The 20,927-nt window shown below is 45.4% G+C and overlaps 2 protein-coding genes across 12 annotated transcripts in view; one reads left to right on the top strand and one right to left on the bottom strand.

The window, feature by feature from the left end:
- NDE1 (nudE neurodevelopment protein 1) overlaps positions 1–8,504 on the bottom strand; it is a 30,831-nt gene extending 22,327 nt beyond the window's left edge. For 2 of the 3 annotated variants that reach the window (XM_027614105.2, XM_027614103.2), the window contains exons 1-3: positions 8,386–8,504; positions 1,258–1,383; positions 107–260 (exon numbers count right to left, since the gene is read on the bottom strand). In XM_027614105.2, the coding sequence (XP_027469906.1) occupies positions 107–260; positions 1,258–1,340 (237 nt within the window). In that variant the 5' untranslated portion in view covers positions 1,341–1,383; positions 8,386–8,504. Of the gene's footprint in view, positions 1–106; positions 261–1,257; positions 1,384–7,536; positions 7,778–8,385 lie in introns of all 3 variants that reach the window. The other variant, XM_027614104.2, reaches the window with a different exon arrangement.
- Positions 8,505–12,718: 4,214 nt separating this feature from the next.
- The window catches only part of MARF1 (meiosis regulator and mRNA stability factor 1), a 41,634-nt gene continuing 33,425 nt past the window's right edge, over positions 12,719–20,927 (top strand). For 4 of the 9 annotated variants that reach the window (XM_027611366.2, XM_027611362.2, XM_027611361.2 and 1 more), the window contains exons 1-4: positions 12,719–12,844; positions 16,310–16,511; positions 18,657–19,346; positions 20,098–20,272. In XM_027611366.2, coding sequence (XP_027467167.1) covers positions 16,368–16,511; positions 18,657–19,346; positions 20,098–20,272 — 1,009 coding nt within the window. In that variant the 5' untranslated portion in view covers positions 12,719–12,844; positions 16,310–16,367. Of the gene's footprint in view, positions 12,845–16,309; positions 16,512–18,318; positions 18,396–18,656; positions 19,347–20,097; positions 20,273–20,927 lie in introns of those variants that run through there. The other 5 variants (XM_027611367.2, XM_027611364.2, XM_027611368.2 and 2 more) reach the window with 5 other exon arrangements.

Here is a 20,927-nt window from a genome sequence, read left to right as displayed (position 1 = left end):
TGCCCAGGGCTGGCCAGGGGCCCCCTCGCACAGCCGGGCTCGCTTTCCCAGGCACACACATGCCACGCCAGAAGCCTGTCTGGGCGTGCTGTCCATGTCCTCTCACCTTGATGGTTTCCAGCTCCATGCGAAGGCGGTTATTTTCCGACAGGAGGTCCCTGTTCCTGGTTTCAATCTGTTGCAGCTGCGTCTCCAACTCAGCTTCATATTCGCGGCTTCCCTCCTGGAACTCTCGGAGCTCCTCTTGCGTGTTCTCTGCCCTACAGAAGTCCCAGACGCCATTAGGCAACCATTTACTGAGCACCTAGCCATGCTGTGGAGGGTGATGCATGGATTAGCTTGTTTGTCAACCACCTTTCGAGGCAGAAACTAGGCTTACCCTCATTTTACAGGTAAGGCTGAAAGAAGATGTGACTTGTCTCGATGTCATGTGAGTCAGAAGTAGAGCTCAGACCTCAACCCACATCTGCCTGACTCCGAAGCTATTTCTCTACGAATTCACTCCCTGCTCATTCATTCAACGTATTTGGTTTTTGAACTCAACGTGGAGTAAATATCCTTGGGATTGCGTACCCTCTGCAGATTTACTTGTAAGCAGGAATTGGATCTAATATAAATGTTTGCTCACTCCACCACTACAGTGTGCGCCTGGCCAACCCCAGACACCCAGTTCCAGGTCCTCGATCCTTAAAAGTAAGCAACGCTTTTTTTTTTTTTAATACTAAACCTGAGTTATCTTATAGTCAAATTAAGAATAAGAAAATTAGGTGGAGAATATGAGTCCATGAGAAATAAAAAGCAATGCTGAACACACACACATACACACACACACACACACTACTCCCAGATATGGACACTGAACCGCTGGTTCCACATTTAAAATCTGCAAAAACCCATACTGTCAGGCACGGCGACTGACCAGATATGGCATCCCCAACTGATAAAACCCTTCCAGAAAATAGGATGGGAAAGAGCACAGCAGTTTGCTCAGGACTGGAGGCTTTGATGCTCACATTCTAGCCCAGCTGCTTACTGGCCGGTGTGACCTCGGTGGGCAAGTTATTTGCCTTCCCTGAGGCTCAGTTCCTCATTTGTAAAATGGGGTGATAACTATTTCCTCATGAGGCAGTTTTGAGATGTAACGGACAGAATGTGTGTCAAGTCCTTTGTAATGCTTGTCGCCTCAGAAGCCCCACACTGAATGGTAGCTGCCACCAGGATGGGAAGAAAAAGCAGGGTGAACTCGGGAAGACTGACCTCTGCTTGTAAGTCATAGCCAGATCTTTCCAGTAGTTAGCTTCTTCTTCCTCAGAGCTGAAAGTCTTTCCCGAGTCCTCCATGGTGAAAACAGAGCAAGAGGTCACTCTTCTTGTGGCATGGTGTCTAGGAGAGAAAGCTTTATAATTACTGTCCATGTCTGGTTAAAGAGCTTATTTTTAATGTGGTGGGGGGGGGGAGAGGAAGCTCCTAAATTTTGTGTTGGATTAAATGATAAAACATTGCCAAAAACTGAAACCAAACTCAGACAAAATACAGCCCACCCACGTTACATTCCATGAATAGATAAAACTACCAAGATTTTATTCATTTCATGGGGGTGGGGGGGGGGGCGCAAGGAAAACAAAAAGGAGGGGAGGACATCTCTGGGGTTCTGGTTTCAACAACAGGTGCCACCACCATCCCCATCACCAGAGATGAAGAACAGAAGGAAAGACTTTAGGGCGAGAGGATAATGAGCCGAGTTTGGGATATTTCTAGTTTGACATGCCAGTGACACATCCAGAAGCAACAGCAGATCTGAAACTCTGGGGTGAACTCTGGCCTGACACAAATTTAAGAGTCCTGAGCCTGTAGCTGCTTCTTCCCTCTTTCTCGTGACGGAACTGCTGGAGAATCTAGTGAGTGCTATTTATGGAACGCTGAGGAATGCCAGTGTTTGACTGGTAGGCAAAGAAACAGTAATCTAAGGAGACAGGGGACAAATGAAGAGACGAGAACCAGACAGTGAGCTGTCCTGGCAGTAGATAGATGGTGTCAAGGGAAAACGACCGGTCCACAGTATCCACGATACAACAGAGAAACTAAGAGAAGGACTGGAAAATACCCAGGAGACCTCGCGGAATGTCGGTCACTGGTGATGTGAGCAAGAACAGTTTCAACACAGTGCGGGGGGGGGGGGCGGAAATTGGGCAGAGGAGTTACGAGGAGGTAAAGAAGAGGAAGTAGAGGAAATTTTGGAGAGCTGGGTGTGAGAAGCAGACAAACAGGACAGTAGCTACAGGGCAGGGGGTGGGAATGGGGCCTTGGCTCTGAGGACTTGGAGAGATCCAGAGCAGAAGCTGGGGAAGGGATCTCTATGAACAGCGGGCCATTTACAGACTCTGGCTGACAGAGCCTTATTTAAGGCTCTGAGCTTGTCAAAAGTTCATCAGGAATCCAAATGAGATGTCTCCAAAGTCCCTTCCTTCCCTCAAGGGAGCTCACAATCGGATGTCCTCAGGGACAAAAGAATGAACACAACTCCTCACTTTGCAAGGCATAACAACCTGTTTTGTTTTGTTTGGTTTGTTTTTTTGAGAGAGCGAGCGAGCGAGCTGGGAGGGGGGGTGAACAGAGGGAGAGCATCTTAAGCAGGCTCCAGTTCAGAGCACAGGGCTCGATCTCACGACCCTGAGATCACAACCTGAGCCAAAATCAAGAGTCAGACACTTGACTGAGCCACCATAACAAGCTATATTTTTTTACTACAAATATTAATCATTCAGCTAAATATGTTAGTGTTAACATGGACACAATCAGCAACTTCTGGATCCCTGGTTAAAAAAAAATCAATTATATTCAAGCACAGCCCTTATTGATAACTAGATTTGTTAGTATCTGTACTCACATCTTCTCTCTTTCCTAATTTTTCTCCCTTCCCTCATTCAGAGACAACATGCGATGTGCCCCACCCATCCCCTTCTGGGGAACAGTTTCTCTGAAAGCTGAATGGAAGCACAGAAGCTGCAAAAAGTAGAAAGCTGTTCATTTGTTGATCTTTCTCCAGTCCAGCATTTCTTCTTCCAGCTTTCTGTAACACCACTCCAATCTTGGGGAAACTAACCCTACATTCATTCCATGTGATTCAGATGTACTTGACATCAGCATCTAGGGGGCACAACACGGGAGGGATGCCTCCAGCATCAGTAACTGGCTCAGAGGAGGGCCGAACCCAAGCTGAGCCAATAACAGGATGGGTCTAACCCAAACTAGACCAATGATTGGTTCAGGGGTGGCCCTAACCCAAGCTGAGCAAATCAGTGTCAAGGGCTTTTGCAGAGCGATCAAGAAAGACACTCTGGAAGTGTTAACTAATCTTATTGTGGTAATGGTTTCACAATATATTCGTTTATCAAACCATCATGTTATATACCTTAAACTTACACAATGTTCTATGTCAATTATATCTCCATAAAGCTAGGAGAAAAAAGAAAGAAAAAAACTCTTCCCACTAGGGTAAGATGGTAGGAGGTAAGCGTGGAGCTGCCAGTGATCATCCTCCCATCACAAGGGAGGCGTCTGCCAGAGAATGAAGCCAAAACAGAGGAAAGCAGAGCCAAGAGGTGGAGACGCTGGGTCCTGATGATCTCATTTGAACACCTGGATCCAGTCATACCTGATTTAAGGTTATGAGAGATAACCAACTCCCTTTCTTGACTATACCAGTTAGGGTTGGATGGCTGCCACAGAGGGTCCTAATTAAGGTAAGTAGTGAAAGATGTTGTTTGCTGAAAGTAAAAAGAATTAGAGCACCTAGAGTGTAAATAACATCAATTAACATGGCAATGGGTAAGGGTAAACTTAGATGCGGTACTCCCTGCTCAAGTCTTAAGCTCTAATGAGCCCAGAACTCATCTAATATGAAGTCACCAAACCAGTCCCTATAGTGTCCAGAGCCCGTGCAGCTGAGTGCTGTGTGACCGTTATCTTATTGAGGATAGTCTCAACTGCATGGCACAAGAGTCTGTGTAGTAGGGCGAAACAGTTAGGAACTAGGAACAATGGATGTAGACTGGTTTTTCCTGCTGTTTGGGAAAATATATCTAATATTCAATGTAATTAGTTCCTGCCTACTTCTCTAAACATTCCCCAACCCTACCCACCCGCCCCCAGGCATTAGCTTATGTTCGAGGCACACGGCCTTCTTTCCGTTTTTTTTTTAAGATTTTATTTATTTATTCGACAGAGAGAGACACAGCGAGAGAGGGAACACAAGCAGGGGGAGTGGGAGAGGGAGAAGCAGGCTTCCCGCGGAGCAGGGAGCCCGATGCGGGCCCAATCCGAGGACCCTGGGATCATGACCTGAGCCGAAGGCAGACGCTTAACGACTGAGCCACCCAGGCGCCCCCTTCTTTCCATTCCTTAAGCACAACACACTTGCTCCCCACCTCAGGGCCTTTGCACTTGCTGTTCTCTGCCTAGGTATCCTCCTTGTCATTCAGATCTCAGCTGAAATGTCTTCCCCAGAGAGACCTTATTTGAATACACCACCAAATATCCTCTCTAGCCCTTCACTATTTATTAACCTTTGCTTTATTTCATCATTTTGAGTTTTGTTTTTAATCTTTCCCCACTGGAATGTCAATTGTTGAACACAGGGGCCTTCTCCATCTTGCTTTTTTATCCCAATGCCTAGAACAGTGCCTGGCATATAACAGGCACTAAATATATGCTTGTGGAATGAATGAGCAAAGGGAAAGATAGAGATGGACCACTAGTAGGAAGGGGATGTGAGGTTAAGGAAAAGCAAGAAGCCATAAACCTCTGAAGACTAGTTTATGGTTGACACCTGTACATCCCTAAGAGGCTTGGCAGGATGGGGGAAAACCCCACGCTCCCTCAGCACCTGAGTGGCATCTCATTAGTGGAAAGTGGCAGGAGAGAATACCTTGTTGGAAACTAACCCCTCTCCAGGTGTACATGATAAGGAGCATCTGATACTGTTCTTGGGGTTTAATGTTCACCCTCATTCTTATGACAGCTGAGTTTTGGGAAAAAAAGCTTCCTAAATAAAACACTTATGGCCAGTGAAGACTAAAAATCCTCAGGAAAGAAACGAATTTGAGATGTTTTAGGAGGCACTTCCATTGCGCGAGAGGCTCTAATTACAACCGCGTTGATGGGAAGGTTCTGGTTTTGGACTTCAGGGCCAGGGTGTAGGGGTGATGGTGGTGGTGGAAAGACGCTAAGCAGAGACCTGAGCTCCTGTCACAGCCTGCACCATTTGTAGCTCCTCCAACTAAAGGGCAAAAACCACAGGCCTGGCATTTCAACCCAAAACCCCCCTGCATTTTAAAAACAATCCTTAGGGAAGAGGAAAAAATATATTATAGACTAAGAAGAAGCAACAGCCGAACTTCACTTTGTTCTGAAACAACAATCTTAAAAATGTACGCTTTTTCCTTTGCCATCTGAAAACGTCTCACAGTTCCAATGTGCATTATTCTTTGCCACAGAAAGCAGGTAAGATGACTCGGAAAGAAAGACTCCCTCTCCCTATTGAACTGAACCACCGCGTGCTGGGTGTTTAATAACTTATGTTCAGTTTTATCCCCTTTAAGCCATTCGGCTATTAAGAGTAAGCAAGACATCACTTGGGTTCTTAGAAGCAGAAGCTGGAGCAGAAACACTGCACGCCTTGGCCATCTCCAGAGGTGCAAGTGGACAGCAGAGGCAAATCAGACCCAAGTGCAAGTTGCGGGGAGGGAGTGACTGGAGGGTCTTTGAATTCAAGTTCATGGTCTCCTTGGGGTTGCAAAGAGACTGTTCAGAGGTCAGATTCACTCATTTCATCTGGCCCCCAGTCTTTCCAAACGCACTGTGACAGGCACGGGTCTCGGTATATACAACTCTGTACCCACGATCTTAAAAATGGGCACTGCATGCCTTTCATTTGTGCTACAAGTGTTATAGGCATTCTGCCTCTATGCTTCTGCTCTCGCACCCCAGGAGCTCTGTGGACAAACCTAATGGGCACCTCAAAAGTATATGCTACAGCAGGCAAGGGAGCACAAGCTGGGAGCACAAAGTTCAAAAAGTATGTATTCTCTATTTTGCATGACTTAGATCTCCCACCCCACCTTTGATTTCAAAACCCTAGAGAAAACAAAGCGCTCTCCTTTGGCTTTCCTCTGAGAGAAGAAACCAGCATAGCTGGTCAGGAGCAGTACAAACGTATAAACTATCAAGAATTAACTCACCACCCTTCTCCACGCCAACCTCAATCCTTCCCAATCAAAACAAAGGGAAGAGCTGAAGGGAAAGGGAGGGGAAAGAAAGACACGGCCAAATGTCTGCACGTGCTTCAACAGCTTCTAGGTTATGATGCAGGCTCCGCATTTTGCAGAAGTGGCATCACTGGGGCAAAACCAGTCAAGAGTCAGCAAGTCTGGCTTCTGTCTCTGTGCTTTCAAAATCTGTAATGATCTTCCTACAAAAATACTTAGACAGGCATGCAAGGACATATACTCAAGGGTGTATGCCATCATTCACTGATGTGGAAAACTGTAGAAACTTAACTATCAACAGAGGACTGATTTGGAAAATTACACAGTTGTTAAGAAGTATATGAACTAATATAGAAGAAAGTTCATGATATGTTAAGAAAGGGTGCCAATTTTGTTTATAAAGGTATCTCTCAGGCACCTGGGTGGCTCAGTCAGTTAAGTGTCTACCTCAGGCTCAGGTCATGATCCCAGAATCCTGGGATCAAGCCCAGTATCAGGCTCCCTGCTCAGCGGTGAGCCTGCTTCTCCCTCGGCCTCGGCCTGCCACTCTCCCTGCTTGTGCTTTGTGTCAAATAAATAAATAAAATCTTTAAAAAAAAAAAAGATGCTAGGCAAAGATTTTTTTCCTTCTGTGATTTCCCTCTCCTCCAACCCTTCTCGAACATTTCCAAACACCTTCTAAGGGCTAAAGCAGTGCTGGGAGAGGCAGACAGAAAGCACCTACATCAGTACTAGGTGCAAAAACAGTCCTAGCTGCTGACACAAACTTTCTGTATGCAGGCCCACTCATGTTAGGAAATTATCTGGTAAGGAAAGGGAGTGTAATCTCTCTGGGCTCACAAGTTCTAAGGCAAAAGAACACACTTTGGAAACAAAAATAACCTCCTAACAGAATAAGCCAAGTTAAGAAACTATTATCCAAAATGAGAGGATAAAATATGCCAATTGGACGCCCCTGAGACTTAAAGCATCTAATCCTACACAAAAGACACAGTGAGAGTAAAGATTTAAGTTTCAAACCTGGTTAAATACCAGTGTGGTGGTGGGGTCAGGTAAGTGGCTCTGGGAGTCAGTCACTGGGATCCAAATGCTCTTCAAAGCACCCTATGTGTGTCCTAAAATGCCATCCTACCCAAGAATACAGAAACCAAACTAGCATAGAAAATGACAAATCTCTGCTCAGTGCACCCTGTAAAAGCCGTTTCTTTAGAAAGGAAGTTAAAAGGGACCTCGAGGCTGAAAGTAGAAAGAGGCACAACCTGGTACCAACCCTGGACAAAGAAATCCGGGAAGCTCAGGCCCTCAGGAGGCGGAGAACCTGAGATGACTGGAGAAGATAAGGTAGCTTCCCAAAAAGCCGTGTCAAGATGATGGCGGGATTTCCCACGACCTCGGGGAGGCAGGTAAGTCCCAGCACTGCATTCAAACTGTAGAATAAGCGTTTTCGTCCTTTATCCTATCCTTCCCCAGAGTGCTATCAGGGGAAATCTGAACCTTCCTGCAGCAGAGATCTGAAAAAAGCAGAGGGAAGGAGACTGTTCCAAACACGTTCCCGAAGGCACGGAGATGCCAAGCAGGGGGGAGGTTTTTGGAAAGAGGCCTGAACTGACGGTGGAAGTGGCAAGGGGCAGTGGACGAGGGCGGGGGGGAAGGAGATACGAGGAATGAGGGAGAGTCTGGGGCAGCAGGAGGCAAGGGGGTGGCGGGGGCTGAGAAGAGGCAGAAAAAAAGAGCGAGAAAAGACCAAGAGAGCCAGGAGGGCAGAGGAGCCAGGCAGCGGGGGGCTGGAGACGAGGAGGGCACGAAGGACCGTGGAAGTCATGGAGGAAGCGGAGGGCGCTAGAAGAGAAAGTTGGCCAAGGCGAGGAGCTGGGCGCGAGGACACAAGGGTGGGAAGGCACAAAGTTAGGAAGGGAGGCTGCAGAGAGCGGGATTTTTGAGCCCAGCGCCCGGGACCGGCGGAGTACAGGCGGCCGGGAAGGAACGCGCGAGCGAGGGGCGCGGCAGGGTCCCTGCAAGGCGGCTCCTGGCGGTCCCCAGGGCGGGCAAGAGAGCTTCCCGGTGGTGGCGGCGGTCCCGGGACGGCCCCCAGCCCCGGCCACCGCAGCTCCGCACTTACCCCGGCTCTGTCCGCGAGGACGGGCGGCTACCGCGGCGGACGGCGCAGCCCGGGCCTCTGACCACCGCCCCCACCCCCGCGCCTGCGGCGGGCGCCGACCATTGGCTGCGGCGCCACGGAACCGCGTCGGCCTCGGCCAATCAGCGCCTAGCAGCGGCGTTTGGAAACTTTTTTCCCAGGGCCCGGGCGCGGCGTGGCCACGCGGCGGCACTGGGCCGGAGGGGGCCTGGGAGGCTCCCGCTGCTCGGCAGGGACCTGGCAGGCCTCGGAGTGTGCAGGCGGGTCCCTGGACATCCGGGGACGGGCTTGGACGTGAGGGCCACGCTGTTCAAGAAAATACGACTCCCTCCCCTAGACACCGATCGCATTTTCCCCAAATCCAGGGAAGGACAAAGATCCAGGTCCGCTTAGGCTAAGCAATGTTCCATGTTCTTTACACCCAAAATAAAAATGTCATCATCATTATCTTCAAAGGCGGCGAACTTCGTGTATAAGGGCTTGGTTTCGAGCCTGGCTTTGAATTCTAGCTGTATTCCTACAAGCTGGTTGATCTTGGGCAAGTGACTTGAACACTCTGTGACTTAGTTTCCTCATCTATAAGATGGGGGCTCATAATAGGATTCTACCTTGGGGTTATGCGGAGACAAATTGAGTTGACTTGGAGTCTGTAAAACGTTTAGGACCGTGCCGAGCACAAAGTTAAATACAATCTGTGCAATTCTTAAGTGATCATGATTTGTTCATTGGTTGTGTGTCAGAGGCAATGCTAACTTCTTGACATGGGTTTTCTTATTCACACAGCAATCCCAAATGTTCACCAACAAATATTTATTGTGCACTCAGGCTTATAACACAACAAATGTCAGACAAGCTGCCAGTCCTCAAAAGGCTTATGCTACTAAGAAAGCAAGACACTAAACTAGCAAACAGAAAGAGTAAAATGATTTCAGATGCTTGTGAGTAATGATTTCAGAATAAACAAGGTCCCTTGAGAGAAAAGGGTCGGGAGGGGTCACTTCAGATGATCAGGGAAGGCTGCTCGTTGGAGGTGACAATGGAGCTCAGATCCAGATGATGAGAATCACCGAAAAGCACTTTTATTGTCCTCGTTTTAAAAGATGAGAAAACAAAGGTGCAGGAAATTAAATGCATTGCCCAAGGAGTCCCAATTAGTAATAACAAACCAGGCTTCAAACCTGGATCTGTTTGACTCCTACACCCGAATTCTTTAGCACGACCCTAGAGGCAAAGAGATTTTTAGCTATTTTGAGGCCTCTGGCCATACTCTTAGAATCCTTCCTGCCTCCCTGCCTTGGTTAAGAATGACCTTTCTCTGTCATGAGAGAAAGTCATAAGAATGACTTTTTTGACTCCTTCCTAGTTGCCAAAGAAGCTCAGAGACGCAAAAGGGAAACTCACTGCCTATATCAACAGAGTTAAGTACCAAAATGTCTTTCAGGAAGCTTCCATCCTGCTCACAAACACTAATAAATCATTCACACCCTCGTCTCAACACTTTTCCTCTGATGCTTTCTTTCATCCTCAGAATTTTATTTGAGGGCGCCTGGGTGGCTCAGTCGTCTGCCTTCGGCTCTGGTCATGATCCCAGGATCCTGGGATCGAGTCCCACATCGGGCTCCCTGCTCAGCGGCAAGCCTGCTTCTTCCTCTCCCACTCCCCCTGCTTGTGTTCCTGTTCTCGCTGTCTCTCTCTGTCAAATAAATAAATAAAATCTTTAAAAAAAAAAGAATTTTATTTGACTCCCACCACTCTGTGAGATTTCTGGGCAGGGAGTAATCATCCCAGTTTACAGATAAACTGAAGCACAAATCAATGTTAGCCAGTCCTGCCTAAATGGCACTGATCACTTAAAAGTCACTTAAACTAGTTTCCAATTTCCTTCATTTTCCATAAAGACAACAGGGAGGACATTGAAATGATCATCATGAAAGTTCTCAGGAATAGTTTAGGAAATGGCTTTGTTATTGGGTAAAACCCTAGAACGAAAAGAAAATTTTGGAGCATGTTAAAACCTTTTCCTCCCTTTATTCAGTGTTTTCCTTGTAGCTTTTAGATATGAATTAGCAGAGAGCTCAGTTTCTCTTGCTTACATCCTTCCGTTATAATTTATTATTTCAAAACACTAAACTGAACATAGGCAGAAGATAAGTTGCTGGGGGAGAAACTCCTTTAGTGACAACTAGGTTAATTTAGAAGGTGAATTGAATGAAAAATGGCCACTTACATAGCACAAAAATAAAACTTCATCCTAGTTCCATAAATGTGAAGATTATAATTTGGACAGGGAAAAACTGAAAGTTACTCTTACTCTCTGATAAAAGTTTGCCCACTAAAGACATAGGAGTAAGATTAGCAGACACTATATTTAAGAAAGCATCTCTTAAGAAAATGTGAAAGCACTCTTTCACAAGTATCAAATTGCATTTCACTTCATAATTACTTCCAAGGACTGGTGTAGTCTGCTTAGGCTGGTTTTCTACAGAAAACACTAAAACTTCATTTCATTAAAAATTATTTGTAATTCAGAATTTTCATTAACTTTCCATTTAGTAGAATTGATTCGGCTTTATTTACTGCATTTAACCTGTTGAGATCAGGCACAGCTCTGGACTTGAAAGAATACCAAGCAAAGTCAAACAAAATGTGTCTGTTCTGTATTGTTTTATGACAAAAAACCTTTTTAAAAAGGCAATAAAAAATCCAGTTACTTTGTTTCCTTTTTATATTTTTTAGTTACTTCGATGTGCCTTCAGAGATACTCAACTGGCATAAAAAGAAAAACTCCTTTAAAGAGAAAAATAATTTGGTACTTTGGGAAAAAAAAAACAACACTAGACACAGGGTTGTTTTTCATCTGTTCTAATTCCCACTTGGAAAATAATACCCCCCCCACACACACAATGAAGATTTACTGAGCAGTAATAAATACCTAAGCAGGCAGATGATGTGTGTGCTTGTCATCTGCCTTCTGGACAATGAAAAGCAAGCACAAAGGGCGCTTCAGCTACGTGTTTGATCTTGCCCTCCGCAACAGGAGTCTACAAGGATGTCTACAGGGATGTATCATCTTCCCCTGAAATTCTCTTTAGAGGAGTTTTTCTTTTAACGCAAACTGCCTAATGAAATTGCCTCACCCTGCAGACTTCAGGCAGGGGAAAAAACAAAACAAAAAAAACTCTTGGCGATTTCTACTTATTCGTCTGCAAAATTAATGTTTCTCGGCAAACTTCAGAAGTGAACTTTTAGGTCGTATTCAGGAGCCCATCGTAAATAAGTCTCGATTTAGGTATGTTTCATTTTTCTCATTGGCAACAGGAAATCGCGAGCAGTTAGCATTTTCAGAAACGACGGTCGTGCTGAGCTTTAAAAAAAAAAATTACTTCAGGTAAAAGATTGTGAAGCACCAACCCCCTCCCCGGAAAAAAAAACCCTCAACCCCCCCCCAAACCCCAACCATGTCACATCCATCCTCCTAACACACAAGCCCTCACAGGCTTCATAGAGCTTTCCCCACCCTGTCCCTGGAAAGTTTGCATGCGCTTGCAACGGGCTCTGGACCAGAGCTTTTAAAAAATGACGTTTGCTAACTGAAATCACGAGGATCCCTTAAAAGTAGGTGACAGTGCCCAGCCGAGTCTGAGCTCACACTTCGTTTTGTGCCAGCTGGGTCGCCACCTTGAGAGAAACCCCGCCGGCCCGAAGGACCTCGCGGGAAGCCCGGCTGGCGGTTATTTTTCTCTCCACTCGCCACTAGGTTGCACTAGATTAAGGATGCTGTGGAAATTATGCATCATTTAATTTAAAAAAATAATAAAGTAGAGCCAACACGTGATGAGAGGGACAGAGGGGAGCGCGCGCGCGCGCACGAGCTACAGCGGCAAAACGATCGGGTTTTTCATCGAAATCCCGTTTAAATCGCCTTCCCTCAACAGACTGAAAGAGCTGAATTGTATCAAATCCCGGTTGGCAGGTTTTTTCCCCCGGCTCCACCTCACAAGCCCCTTCATTCTTCGCTTTCAGATTCCTTTCCACTCCACCACGATAAGCCAGGGAGAAGGCCTCCTTAAACTCAGGGTTTTCGCCAAAAAAGCCGGGGTCTCCCCCAGGAAAGGTCCCTATTTAGGGGTTTATCGGGAGGGGACTGAGCCTGACGAGGCTGCAGGGCCGCGAGGCCCCGCCCCCCCCGGGGTTCCCAGCACGCCCCGCGCGAGGAGGACGCGGCGGCGGGGGCGGGGTGGAGGAAGGGGCGGAGCGAGGGGGGGAGAGAAGGGCGTCGGTTTTGCGACAGGGGCGGTGCGGTGCGGAAGCGGAAGTGGAGGGTGCGCTTGGCGGCGGCGGCGGGAGCTGCGGAGTCGGGAATCAAAACAAAGGGCCTGGGGGGGGGCGGGGGGAAGGCGGCGGGGCCGGAATGTGAGCGGAGGTGGAGCCCGCGGCTGAGGTGAGTTGGCTGGCAGCTCTGGGGACTAGTTCCTGACGGGCTCACAGCTCTGGGGCCACCGGCTGGAGGCGGGACAGCGTCCCCCCCTTCCCCTGCCCTTTGCTGGCGGGGGGTGGGGGAGGTTGGCTACTCCGAGGGGAAGGACTGGGATTCAGGCCCCCACCATAGGTTCGGGTTGTCTCCCTTTCAGGTTCGTTCACGACTGTCACTGCTGCGCCCCTGCTGCCCTTCCAGGGTGTTTGGCTCCCCGTCCGGACCTGTCCCCCCGCTCCCTGTTAGGGTTCCAGGCGTGGAGAGCAACCTTTCCGGAGCAGTGTGCACAGTTGGAAGGTTAAGAGAGGAAGAAAGGGGCGGGTGTTTTTCAACCCCACTGAGCGTTTTTGCATTCTCCTCGGCAGTTTAGCACTCCCTAGGGTGTAGTCTCTGGCTTGACAGATAGGGTTGAGTTGCCTTAGGGCATGAGCCACTCCCACTACTAATTGTAACTCTACACCGTGATACACATTTTCGTTTCTCAAGCACCTTTCTGGTATTATCAAGAGCTTTCCAATTACATTTGTATCTTTTGGACTTCCCCACTTCTCTGAGCGGTAAACAGGCTGTTTTGCATACACGGAAATCAAAACCTAAACTGTCTTCCTAGATACTGAACTCTTCACTCGTTCAACAATTGTTGATATGCACCAGGCACTGGTAGGTGCAGGAAATACAGCAATGAATGAGAAAACATGATGTCTGCTGTCGTGGAGTTTACAGTCAAGTAGGGGAGACATATAATAAAAAAGCAAGCAAATAAACAATTTTGGATAGAAGAGCTGTGGAAAAAAAAGTAATAGGACTGGGTGGTGTGGGTTTCCACGACTAACTTGGGTGTTCAGAGAAGGTTACTTCTAGATTTTATGCTTTGATTGTCTCATTAAATCCCAACAACAGCCCTATAAGGATGCCACAGTTATCAGGCCCAAATTTTACACATAGGATCTGAGGTTCAGAGAGGTTGTGAACTCTCCATAGCGACACATATAGGAAGCAGCAAAATTGGGGATTAATACACAGACGGACATCAGAGTCCGTGCTCTCAAGCACTATCTGAATTGTTCAAAGAATCCCACTCAGATCAACAGAAAACTTGCTTTGGCTACCTAAGTTACTTAGTGGTATTCCCAGGAATGCTTGGGAAATTTTCTGGGTTCAGGCCACTAATAAGCTAATACATTTGTACTTTCTGTTGATTGTGTTGAGCCATACCGAAGGCACGTTGGTGTGGTGGAAAGAGGTGGACAAGCCTGGCTCTGCCCCCCTTTAATTATGTGATCTTGGCAAGTTACAAAACTTAATTAAACTTCTGTTTACTCCTATGTAAAATTGTGGCTTATTAACTCCCTTGTCTATCAGATTTACTGTGGGGGAAAAGATGACATAAATGAATCCTATTGTCTGGTTGTTTTCATCACTGTATGTCTTGTGCCAAGCACAGGCCTGTTATATGGTAGATATTAATTACTGAATGAGGAAATAATGTTAAATAAAAAGGCTTTGTAATTGGTCTTGTACACTACCTGTTAGCACCTTTCAGGATTGGCCTTGAGGAGATTTGAGAGAGCATGTTCAAGTTGTGTATTGTCATGAATATCCCAGATTTCTGTGATCTAGAGAGGAGTTTGTTGGGGGATACAAGACCTGTGTTTAGTAGGAAAAACAACAATCATAATTTATTGTCATTGTGGCAGTTAACTCCATTTCTGCTTCCACACTAACTCCTAACTGTACGTAGTAGGTGAATAGTTGCTATATTCATTCCTTAATTTAACAAATAATTACTTAGTTTACACTATGTTGCAAGCCCAGTGCTTGGCACAAGCTCTACATTGCCGACAAAAATGGGTGGTGGGGTCCTTTATCTAATCCCCCCCCCCCAGCAGTGCTGCGGAGGGGGAGAAATTAGCCACACTCTGCAAAGGAAGAAACGGAAACTTAATGAAGTTTTTGTAGCTCCCACATAAGGGCCAAATAGTAAATATTTTAGGCTTTGTGGGCCCTGCGGTTTCTGTTGCAAATACTTGACTAGGTAGCTGTAGTGCATAAATATTATTTTGATCCTCCCCGGAATTAAAAAGTGTAAAATACCTTCTTAGTTTGAAGGTCATTTAAATACAGGCAGTGGGCTCGTTTTGGCTAGCAGGCTGTAGTTTGCCTGCCCTTGCTTTTTGTGATCAGTTCTATATTTTAGATTGAGTACTCATCTGTCCCTTCACCATACTATGTAGATGTTACAATCTCTTGAGAAGAGCATCTTATCAGAAAGAGAGCTAAAAGAAAATGTTTTCTTTATGTCCAGGAGAAATTTCTGATAAATTGATAACCTTAAAATGGCCACCATAGGTAAGAATAGGTGGTGTTTCGGTTTGATGGCAAGGACTTGGAAATGAGGTTCAGTTGTCCTTACCATTGGCAGGCTGCCTCAATGCCCACTGGCTCTTATTGATTTGATCTGCTTTTATTGTACTGTTTAAGACTTGTAAGAATGTGGTTGCACTGGAGTAGATACAGCACATCTGTGACTTGAGATTTCTCAGTTAGATTTTTGGTGGTATATCAGATTGCACTTTTGTAATAAGTAAATGAAGAAATTGCTTCGATTTGTTCTGTAGCAGAATCAAATTTACAGAGTCCACAGAGTTCACTTAATTTGGACCTTCCTCAGTCACATCAACGACACAGTGGGATAGGTTGCTATTAAGTCAATTTCAGAATCTTACGTAATTGGCTATGAAGACATGTAATTGTTCTTTTACTAAAATTATATGTTCTCTTTGTTAACTTTTTCACCCTTACCCGTAGGGTCTTTAGGGAGAGGTGGTCGAGAAGAATTAAGAAAAAACTATAGAAAAGGCCTGCTCAGGGCTGGAGGAGGTTGGCCCCTGGCTAGAATTCTACTTTTATTCCTTATGATCTGACTTGTTGGGAGCCATTGTACCATAAATATAGTTGTGCCATAAGTACAGTTGCAGTCTCACTTTTTTACAAATTTATTTGAGAGAGAGCGGGAGTGCACACACAAGCTGCGGGGAGGGGAGAGGGAGAAGCAGGTTCCCCACTGAGCAGGGAGCCCAGCTCGGGGCTCTTGATCCCAGGACCTGAAGATTGTGACCTGAGCTGAAGGCAGACACTTAACCGACTGAGCCACCCAGGCGCCCCTGCAGTCTCACTTTTTTTTTTTTTGAAGATTTTATTTATTCATTCGAGAGAGCGCGCACGCACACAAGCAAGGGGAGAGGCAGAGGGAGAAGCAGACTCCCTGCTGATCTGGAGCCCGACATGGGGCTCGGTCCCGGGACCCCGAGATCATGACCTGAGCCGAAGGCAGGCGCTTAACCATCTGAGCCACCCAGGTGCCCCAAATCTCACATTTTAATAGTGAAATTTGTACTTAGGCAAATAACTTTGAGATCTCATTCTTAACAGGGTGGAAGAATGAAAGAAAAGAAAGATGAAAGAATGTTGAACCACTTTGTATGGCTGTATGATGGAAGGAAGCGGAACTGAGGACTCCTGCAGTAGAACACCTGGATGGCTGCAACAAAATAATGATGCTAAGCCATGGCTTTGGAAATTCTCTAATTGCTTTTCTCGTCCTGAGCAGACATTGCCACTTAGTCCCCAAACGGTAACTATGCGCAAGACGGAGGACATAGCAAATTCCTTATGCAAATAGATGTGCTGTCTGTTTGGTCTGGGGCAGTCTCTCTCTCCCTGGAGTCTGTGCTAAGTTTTACCTTGTATCCTGCTTATTCTTCCTCATAGCACATGATTATAATTCCTGACTCGAGGAGAGCGTAAATTTTTTTTAACTCCTGCACTCCTATTCTAAGGAACTGTAGGTGCTTTAAATATTTAATGTTAACATTTGGGGAAGATTTGTTTCTTATGAAAGTCACAGATTCCAAAGATGAAATCCAGATTGTAGAGTCAGATCAGAGGAAAGTATAAAATAGATTTTATTTCACTCTAACCTTCTGAGTTTTGAGTCTTCAAATCAAGGGAAGATTGATAGGAACTTATTGCCAGTCTTTTTCTGTTCCAGATTTCTCTTGAATATTTAAATGCGTCTGTAACTTCCTTTGCCTTTTCATAGTGATTTTGACTTTTTCTGATTTCATTCCATGCACCATATTACCACATTTCTATTCTGTGTCTTTTTTTCTTTCTTTTTTCTTTTCTTTTTTTGCTACTGCACTTGGGATTTAAATGAGTCTTTACTATGAATTTACATAAGGGTATTAGTAACTTTTTAAAAACTCAACTAAATTCCCAATCTTCTCCAGGTTTTCATTATATAGTTACCTATTTTTGCATGGCATCAGTAATTGAGGTCAGTGACTTTAGGGGCACCTGGCAACAGGGTTGGCAGCTCAGACAGGGCTTCCTGGGGTGGAGGATCTGGCCCTTATGGAGTCACACAGTACAGGATTGCACTCAACTTTACAGATCCAGAAACCTGATTTTATCAGTGGCACCCAGGATTGAGTAAATAAATTCAGGAAAACCAACTCATGATAATCCTGACCATAAAAGCCAGATCTTTTTTTTTTTTTTTAAGAGCCAGATCTCTATAAATCAGAATGCCAGTAATTTCCAGCCTAAACTGTAATTACCAAGAGGGCAGAACACACTGCTTGTTGGCAGTCAGTCAATTGCTATCTCCTCCCTTTTAGGAAATGTCCAAGTGAAAAATCCAAATTTCTCCTAAATGAGTGTACTCTCCTAGATGAGTGTAGAACCACAGCCAAAGGAGTGAAATCATGGCAGTCAGATGGCCCTTTCTATGCTCTGAGGGAAGAGCATGTCTCATTATATCAGGACATTCTCTTAATAGTTCCTGCAGTCAGCCAGTAGGGGCTATTGATTAGTTAAATCCCCTTTCGGTAGCCAGGTACTCTGCTGAGTGCTTTATGTGCACTATCTCTTTTATCCTTCTAACAACTGTAGGAGAAACAAATAGAGATTATATAACTTACCCAAGGTCCTAAAACAGTTCCTGAGTATCACATTCAAACCCAGGTCTCTGACGCGGGTGCCATGCTATGACTTTGTAAATATACTGGCCACCTGTGTCTGTGTTGGAGGCATATGACAGACAATTTCTCTGGAATCTTATTCCTAAATAGTTTTCTAATTACTCTGAGCCTTGTCCCTGACTACGAAGTGTTGGCATTATGGCTTTAGGTCATGATATCCTAGTTTGCCTAATAATGTCAACAGCACATTTAAGACCTCTCCATGGTTGGGCCCCTGGGGTGGATGGCTGAGCTCATCCCTAATGTTTGGAATCGCCTGGAGGACCTTCCTAAATCCTTTATGGTCTGACTGCAAGAACTATTAAGTCTTTTCCTCCAAGCACTTGGCTGGCAAGCCATCTTTATTGAATATTGTTTGTGATTGTGTTGTTTTCATACCATCTGTTTTGTCTTTAGAAGACCCTGTGAGGCAAGGGGAAGTTATCAAAGGGAAGTCCCTGAGGCACAGATGGTTAACCTGCTTTGCTGAACATGTAAGCAGAACCCTCCCCCAGTCTCCTAAAATTCAGGAAGGACACAGTCTTGATTTTAGTTGTCTGTTTTGGTGTTCACCTCCTGCAGGCCTCTCTGAAGAATGCCCCTGGTTTCAGCTGCCATTCCATATTGTTTGGTTATGGTTGAGTGATGTAAACAGGACTGAATGCTGTTTCCATTTTTGGATTGCAGTAGGATGTGAGTAACCAAAAGTCACTGGCCTCCTGACATTAACTGGCGTTCTGATCTTCTCTTCCCAGAAAGATTACATGGAGAACAAGAAAGTTGCTGTGGAATTAAAGGATGTGCCATCTCCCCTTCATGCTGGCTCTAAACTTTTTCCAGCAGTCCCACTTCCAGATATCCATTCTCTTCAGCAACCTAAAATACAGCTTTCACCTGTCCCCAAAGTAAGCTGCTGTGCTCATTGCCCTAATGAACCCTCCACGTCGCCAATGCATTTTGGTGGTGGCGGTGGTGGCGGTAGCGGAGGTACTGGTAGCTTGATTCACCCCGGCGCACTGTTAGACTCGCAGAGCACCAGGACCATCACGTGTCAGGTAGGGTCAGGGTTCGCTTTCCAGTCTGCGTCTTCACTCCAGAATGCCTCAGCTAGGAACAATTTGGCCGGCATTGCAAGTGACTTTCCCAGCATGTGTCTAGAAAGTAATCTATCTTCCTGCAAACACCTGCCCTGTTGTGGGAAGCTTCATTTCCAATCATGTCATGGTAACATGCACAAGCTGCATCAGTTCCCGGCTCTCCAGGGCTGCGCCTCTGCTGGCTATTTCCCCTGTTCTGATTTCACAAGCGGGGCTCCAGGGCATTTGGAAGAGCACATTTCACAGTCGGAGCTAACGCCTCACTTGTGCACCAATTCTTTGCACCTAAATGTGGTACCTCCGGTTTGTTTAAAGGGCTCACTTTACTGCGAAGACTGTCTCAACAAGGTGTGTATCTTTTTATTGTTCTGTTGGGCGCAGCTGACCTTTGAGGAATGACTTTCTTAAAGTAGATAGATGTTTCTTGAAAAATCTTTATTGTGCACGGGGGTGAAGATTCTTCTGTGAGGTAGCTTTCACCCCATCAACATAGCTTCTCTTGGTCCTGAGAGAAGCAAAGGGTAAAATGGGAAGGGCCATTCAAAAAAGTGCTGAGTCATTATTTATGTAGTTTATGCTTTTAGAGGCTCTTGTTGTAATCAGGCTGTTTCCCGCATGTAAACCGAGTTTGGCAAAGCTTCGTGTTCTGTTTTGTCTTTAAAGGCTAGAGCACGATTGCAGTTTGTCATAACTAACACCTTATACATGGACCCATTCATGTAATGTAGGTCACGCCATGTTGTTCCTTTGTAGTAATTTGAGGGACTTGGAACTTGGCCTCCATCACACCGGTGTTAAAAATCTCAGTTACCTTCACGTAAAGTGTATTTGGGGTCGCCTTTGGAGGATACACATGCCCTAGAATGATCATGTGACTACCTTCCCAGATCATTTCAAGTCACTTCCTGAAGTGAGTTTATGACCTGATAGCTAATAGTTCTGGGAATGCCCTGAAATACTGAAAATACATTCCATCAGAGGTTAACAGGTGGAAAGAAGAAACACTTAGACTGTGTTTTCAGTTGTTGTTTATAACCCTAGGTTCTGAAAATGATGTATCTGAAACCTCCTCCTTTTCTTAAAAAAATTTTTAAAACAGCCGGCAAGAAATAGTATAATTGATGCTGCTAAAGTCTGGCCAAATATACCACCTCCAAATACTCAAACTGCACCTGTTACTATTCCTCTGTGTAATGGCTGTGGAACCAAAGGAACAGGGAAGGAGACCACGTTGTTATTGGCGACCAGTCTAGGCAAAGCTTCTTCGAAATTTGGTAAATGACAGTATGGTATAAAATGTGCATATTTAAGTAGTTTTCAGTATCTGATGCTAACACTGCATTTAGTCACCTCGAAAAGAAAAGATTCCTTGTGGTTCTGAAGCTACTGGGTAAATGAGTCTCCATTTCTGCCTCTTGGTAAAAATCTTTTTATTCTTAGAGACCAACAAGCCATTTGCCTTTTATGTTGAGCTGCTGCTGTTTGAGACCAGAAGCTGTGTATAGAAAAACAGGGAGTATATTAGGAGAAATCAGTGCTAGAGGGGACTCCTTGTCAACTTAGGTTCAAAATCACACTGTTAGTTGTGCACTCCGTGGAAGTACTTAATATTTAGAAAGATTTTGTAATGGTTGATGAAAAACTAATCGAAAAAACCTAATGTCATTTCCCCCCAAAAGTAGTTAATGTGATATTTTATCTTTTGAAAGCATTTTTTTAAATATTAGATCAGATGTTAATGCAGTGTTAAATTTTTTTTTTTTTAATCAAGAACAGTAACAAGTTCACCCGTTGTCACCTCTTCATTGGTCTTCCATACTGAGCAGGTAGACAAGCGTGGGCAGAGCATGACAGTGAGGTCCCAGAGCTGCAGTGTCCGTTTACCTCCGCGTTAGTGTTCAGAGAAGCATAATGATCAGCATGAGAATG

This window comes from Zalophus californianus, chromosome 10 (genome assembly GCF_009762305.2).
Source record: "Zalophus californianus isolate mZalCal1 chromosome 10, mZalCal1.pri.v2, whole genome shotgun sequence".
In the NCBI taxonomy this organism is placed as follows: domain Eukaryota; kingdom Metazoa; phylum Chordata; class Mammalia; order Carnivora; family Otariidae; genus Zalophus; species Zalophus californianus.
Note: the sequence above shows the minus strand (reverse complement) of the source record. Positions and strands in the feature narration are given on the sequence as shown.